This window comes from Telopea speciosissima, chromosome 2 (assembly GCF_018873765.1).
Source record: "Telopea speciosissima isolate NSW1024214 ecotype Mountain lineage chromosome 2, Tspe_v1, whole genome shotgun sequence".
NCBI lineage: Eukaryota > Viridiplantae > Streptophyta > Magnoliopsida > Proteales > Proteaceae > Telopea > Telopea speciosissima.
The window spans coordinates 72,442,803-72,449,545 of NC_057917.1; the positions used below are offsets into that span (position 1 = coordinate 72,442,803).

A 6,743-nucleotide genomic window follows, 5' to 3' on the forward strand; every position below is an offset into this window, starting at 1 on the left:
GGCGCATCTGATTCAACATGACATTCAACAAAATTTCTTCATAAATGTATATAGTGTTGGGGTTCGACTGCACCCACACCGAGACCCATCAAGGTATCACATTACCAATCAACATTATAACAATTGTATATAAGAGTATGCAATATGCACAAACATGCTTATTAATTATAATGATTACATAATATATAATGCAATAATAATAACAAGCCCAAACGACCAAACCCACTCACAACGTATACGCCAAGCACCAAGATTATCAGTTGTCGCCTCGATCAAGCAATAAGCCACAAAAGTGAATATATTAACCTATACAAAGAGTGAAATAAGGTTAAACGAGCGAAGGGAAAGGATCCCCAAAAGGTCTCCCATAAACACTTAAGTATAAGGTTTCAGAAACAAAGTGGTTGCAGGAGTGGTTTCATGCCAAAATTCTGCAACCACATGTAAATCCTAGGAAACCGGGGTTCGGGACAGTTTTAGTCAAGGTCGGATGCGGATGTGGTTTCGTAAAAGCGAAACCGAGTGTAAATCCGACCTTCACAGGGACTCGGGACAATTTTGGTCAAGGTCGGATGCGGATGTGGTTTTGTAAAATCGAAACCGAGTGTAAATCCGACCTTCACAGAATCCTTCTCGGGAAGGTAATTTCAGGGTGGTTTCTTGCAGGTCTGAACCCACATGTAAACCCTCACACCTTCAGGTCCAAAATCCGAAGGATTCCCCTCCAAGGACCCCATTTCAAGTGGTTTTAAAGCACAAGGACTTCTAGGAAACTCCATCCTAAGCTCATTAGGGTCCAACCTTAAATCTCTCAAATGGCAATGAGAACCCTCACATTAGAGCTCATAATGGAGTGAAATAACTCCACCATAGCTTGGCTTTAAAGCTCCATCGACTCCCTAGGTTCCAAGAGAGATCTAGGTCAATCTCTCCCATTACCCAACCCCTTTTAAAATCCAAAATAGAAGAAGGAAGAAGGTTCAATAGCTTACCTACCCCCAAGATGAGAGAGCTCCACGATTTATGGCCCAAGAGATGGGGTCTCCACCTTCCTCCAAGCCTCTCTCTCCTTCCTCTTTCTCTTCCTCTCCTCTTTCTCTCCTCTTTCTCTCCTCCACGATTTAGGGTAGAAGAGAATGATGAAGGAGAAGTAATGTTCTCTCTCTCCCTCATGGACTCATTTATAATAAATGGGTATTTGGGTACCTCTAGTCAAATGGGTCATGAGGCTTAATGGGTCAACCCATTAGTTCTATGTGGGTAAGTGGATGGAATAACCCATCATTGGGTCAATAGGTTAAATGGGCCTGCCCACAACCTTAATTAGGGAAAAGCCCATTCTTAGATGGGTTCATATGAGATGGGTATAAGTCCCCAATGTACTTCCTAAAGGTACGCGGGACCCGAACTTAAATTATTCCCTTCTCTCATGAAATAGCTCGAGCGGTTCAAGCCCGGACCCGCACTTCGAGGTTACCAAGGGAAGAATAATTAATAAGTCTTGAGGCTAGAACTTACTTTTCCCCTGTCATGGTTTATTACCCATGACCCCGAACAGCTTCGCCACGGCAATGCTAAGGTCATCACCGAACGAATTATCCAACTGAGGTGACGGTCCAGGATGCTCTCTCCTGAACTCCTCGCTTCCCGGGCTGGTACTTGGAGGGTAGTCGACGAAGTCGCCGTCAACGAACTTTCCCCACTGGCGGTTGAGGAATCTTTCCTCCACAGGCAAACCCGTGCTGTGGTCAACGATTTTGTAGCTAGGTTTGACCATCATGGAGAACAGGTCACCAGCATACATGGCAGCGGTATCTACACGTCACGAGAAGAAATGTTATTTAATTATATCCTGGGGTACGGGTATAACAATAAATGCCCTGCAAATGAGGATCATCCAAATTCCTTCATGTGGGTGAGCTACTACAAGCCCGACGAATCTGCATCATCCACTCCTGATCATGATATTACCCATGATCGTGCACCAAGATATCAAGCACATCGGGACAAGAGTCAAAATTATGTGGTGTGCCATATCTAGAAAATGGATTTAATAGTTCTATGGCGTATATGTGTTTCTGTTGCAATTATGTATCTTTTATTTTGGGGTTAAACTTCTTTTGTATTATTGAAGTTGAAAACATTACCCCCCTATGTTAAACTGAGTCCTTGAATATTTTAAAATGGGTTTTAGAGAAATAGTTGTAAGGGAAACTATGTAGCTTGTTCAATACGTATTCCTTAGCTTCTATTTGTTCTGGAGAAGTGGAGATTATGAACTTTCGATTTTTCACCTTAATAACTGCTAGCTCAAATTATTCTGATACTCTAATGCTTGTTAGATAGGAGCAAATATGCCCCCAGTGTAACTTATCTCAGAAACTTGAGTTTTCCACATCTTTGATTTCCTTTTCAAATGCAAGCAATTTGTTATTGGGGGTAGCCTGATGCAGCATAATTGGTTCTTCTTTTTTAATTTGTGGGAAAACCCAGTGTGGTTGATATCTGTGAATTGTATTTCCAGGTGGGGAACTACTTTCCTGTTATCATTGCTGATGACACTATCTGTTAAGAATTGAAAGTCCTTGAATCTGAACGCACCTTTTTCTAATTTCTTGTGTCCGGCCTCTTCCCACTTCGATATCCCATTTATTACCACTGTGAGCTTTTTATTCCATGCTAATATCATTATCACTATGAGGGCATTTGGGGGGAGTCGTGGTTGTGGGCACTGAGATGTTAAAAGTCAATGCCTTTGTAAGCACTAAACAAAGCAGGGTAGACCTGGTTTTGGTTCTCTAGCTATCTCAAATGCGATATGGTTGGGTTGACTTGTATATTATCATTCACGTCAGGAATTCAGAGCCAAAGAAAGTGTTTTGTAGTCAAGAGCCAAAGTTTTTTATGCCAAGCTCGTGGAGAAATACTCGGGGGAGGAAGGACATTGTAAATAGTTTATATGTTCTAACTTCTAAATATGTTATCAATCACTGCATGCATTTCTTCTCAAAAAGGAATATGAACATTGCATTTGCATCACACGAGCTCAACAGAATTTTTAAGAGATTTGATCTGTAGAAATGCATTAACGTATATACAAACATGCAATAAGACATATGTGTGGTCTGTCTTGGGAGGTAAAGTAAAGTACTTTAGAAATTAGTTTATTCTCCATCTAACAAGAAATGGAGCATTCTGTGAACCCCAGTAGCTTTTTTCTGTTCAGTTAACACTTTTGGCATCCTACTTCTTCTCTATTGTTTTATAGTATAATAGCATTTTGCAAAGTTTCCAGCCTCTGAACATGGAGAGGACATAACCAAATTACGGAGAATTGAACAAAATCCTACAAAACGGAGCTATTTTTCACAATACTATTCTTCATCATTGTCCAAGCTTCCTTGAAACGGTCTCCATGCTGCAACAATGAATACAAAAAATAATCAAAAGTTGAGAAATTTATTATCACAGTCATTGGATGAAAATTAAAAAAGGAATTTAGCAATTTATCATCAATGTCACAGTTTCACCTGTTTCTTGTCCTGGAGATAGATCAACTCAAGGTGTTGTTGTTGAACCCTGCGAAGAACCTACTGCCTACAAATGCAAAAAGTGCAAAATGAAATTAATATTAAAAATAATAGTATCACACATTATTATTAAATATAGGTTTATTTGATTATACCAATAAAAGTGATGTGAAAAGCCGGTTCTCCGTATATTGAGCTACACCAAGAACATTTGATGTAGCAAGGCTTTGAGATGGTTTTTCTAATGTTTCCATGCTAACTGAGGTTTGGCTTCTAACTGTTTTATTACATTTCTTCTGCTTCCCCGTAGTTTCAATGAAGGCCTTATGTCTTTTGCCACCACCTTTCCTACCTTCTTTTTTTTTTAGCACCAAATCCATGTAAGCTTCAGAGCATTGAACTGAATCTTCTATAGTAGGACATGCTACAATCAGTGTTGCAAGCTCTTTAGCCAAAATATCAACATTAATGTTGGCCATCTCAAAACCAGCGTCTGTATTAGATGTTTGGTTTACTAGCTTAACATATTTAGGCATAAGATGCCTAAAACGCTATGTACGACTCAGCTGGACATCTTCCATCACTTCTTTTCCCTTACTGTCCTCCACCAATATGTCTTTTGCTGCTCGTATCCATCTCCTCAAAATATATTTTTCAGGAATACATTTTATCTCGAGCACATCTAAAACTTTCAGGACATGGCAACATAGGATGTCATATGTCTCAAATTTCCTGCAACTGCATTCTAAAACCTGCTCATGTATCTTGTACAAGACTGCATGTTCTCCTTCCACAAATTCACCTTCCTCATCAACCATTCCAATAATGTACTAGTGGAAGACATCATTTACAGTACGAAATTTTACAGAGCAAGCAAGAAACATGTCATGCTCCCTCCTAAATTCATTGAATATGTAAGGGGTATAAACTTTTTCTGCTTGTCTCAGTACTGGTGCATTGCAACCCATGGTCCTAGGAAGCATATTTCTTGCTTCAAACTCAGCCTTCAATTCATTAGCACGCTTATCCTCCACAACTCGTTCAAATTGCTTAAAAAATCGTACAAGATCCAATGTGGGTCTCAAATAATCTTTCAAATCACTATTAATACTTTCACTGAGCTGTGTGCTCACACCAAGTGTGAAAGTGTATTTCATATAACAGCGTGCCCATTTATGTTTAATACTATAAATCCGAGCTAACCATGAATTATTCCCAAGTTGGTAATCATCCAGTAAAATTTTCCATGCATTCTCAAATTCCTCTTCATTTTCATATTGGAATATGCATTTATTTAAATCTTTAAGAAATGATGATCCATGTTTCATCAAATTATCAAGATGTTTTATCCCATTCTACATTAGGTGCCAGATACACAATCCATGCCATGTTTCAGGTAAAACCTCAGCTATTGCCCTTGACATTGCAGCATCTTGATCAGTAAAAATGGTTTTGGGCTTCTTCTGTCCATGAGTCTCCAAAAATGTCTCAAACAACCATTTGAAGGAAGGAACTGTCTCATCATATAGTATTGTAGCTCCGAATATGGTCGCACCCCTATGATGGTTGAATCCTGCAAAAATCCCAAATGGCCTATACTCTTTGTTTGTGCAAAACGTAGTGTCAAAGATAACAACATCACCAAACACTGCATAATCAATGAGCATCCTCGGATCTGCCCAAAATATGTTTGTTATCTGTTCTCCATTATCCAGTTGCAAAGAGTATGTAAATGATGGGTTGTTCCTTGTCTGATTTTCAAAATATGCTAGCAAACTCCCAGCTTCACCAAAGGCTAGATCATGCTGATGTTTGGTTCGAAGGTAATTATTCAGATCTACCCTAGTGCAACCTAGGTTTTCGCTACCACCAACTTGCATGCCCATCAAATCAAAAGTGGCCTTGGGCCTCATACCGGAATCATCAGCCAAATCTATTCCGTGTGCAACTATATTTGAGATTTGGCATTGAGACCGCATCAAATGAGAAGTAGCTTCTGTATGCAATTCATGGTTGTGGTCATCAAAAAAATCTTTACATTCATATTGACCATCTTTCACCCTAGATATACACATTCTTACAAGACAATCAGTTATGGTTTTTGCACGAGGCTCCTTCGTGTTTATATCTCTCTTATCCATTTTTCGACGTCCATGCTTATTACATACAAATCTCCTCTGTTTAATGATTGTCGGATCTTCCTTGCTCCTATGTGCATGATCTCTCCTAATACTAAAACCAACATTTCTACCATACTGATTATAAAAGCAATATGCAGCATTTTCAGATTCAATAGTCATGCCAATCCGAGGTATGTCCTGGATATACACATCTTCAACACTATTATCAACCGGTGAAAGCACTGGGTTGGACATAGGACCTACAGCAATTCATAGACATGTGAAACAAAAGTAACTACATGTCTAATCCATAAAATAAAATAAAAAAAGTAACTACATAAAATATTAAAAATCAGTACGGATCAAACAAATAACAAAAAAATTCAAAATCCTCAAAATAAAAATAAAGGTTGTACCCAGTGCACAAGGCTCCCGTGTTTAGTAGGGTCTAGGGAGTGTCAAGATCCCCAAAATATTGATCAAAAAACCCAAAAAAGAATGGCAAGTATTGGATCAGATAGGTCGATCCAACCGACATGTAATGATGTCTTTAGATAAGATAGAGTTTAATGTAGTTAAAACACTCTAATTCCTTCCCCATGGCTGGTAGGATTCCAACAACTCCAGGTGAGAGGCCTAGTCGTATCCGCTTTTTCTAAACCTCATCTTCACTACTAACTACTAACTACTAACTACTTGAATTCCTAGTTTTTAGGATCTGAACTTGCTAATTCTAAAGCAGCACTAGTTCATAAGATCCAACCGTTGGATAAGGCTCTTCTTTGGTGGAGCTATTTTTAACCATTAGTAAGACCTTCAACCAGAATTTTACTTCAATCTGAATTGTTAATTTCTATATAATTAGATTTTTCTTGAATCTGGAATGTTTCATTTCTGCATAGCAGACACAGAACATGACTGGAGAGAGGGCACAGAGCAATGCATGTTCATTGAGAAGTGCCTGGCATCAGCTGATAGACAAAAGCAGCCATGGCTTATCTTTCTTGCACATCGAGTACTGGGTTATTCTTCCGGTAGGGACATTTGAGGAACCAATGGGAAGAGAGAGCCTCCAAAAACTTTGGCAGAAGTA

At 39.0% G+C, this 6,743-nt stretch overlaps 1 protein-coding gene across 1 annotated transcript; it reads right to left on the reverse strand.

Moving 5' to 3' along the window:
• Window positions 1–4,885: 4,885 nt before the first annotated feature.
• On the reverse strand, window positions 4,886–5,905 carry LOC122651080 (protein FAR1-RELATED SEQUENCE 5-like). Its single transcript, XM_043844415.1, has one exon. The coding sequence runs from the start codon at window positions 5,903–5,905 to the stop codon at window positions 4,886–4,888; it is 1,020 nt and encodes a 339-aa protein (XP_043700350.1).
• Between the last annotated feature and the right edge of the window lie 838 nt (window positions 5,906–6,743).

What these genes read in the sequence shown, in the direction of transcription:
- LOC122651080 (XM_043844415.1), bottom strand. Translation starts at nt 5,905, where the DNA reads ATGTCCAACCCAGTGCTTTCACCGGTTGATAATAGTGTTGAAGATGTG.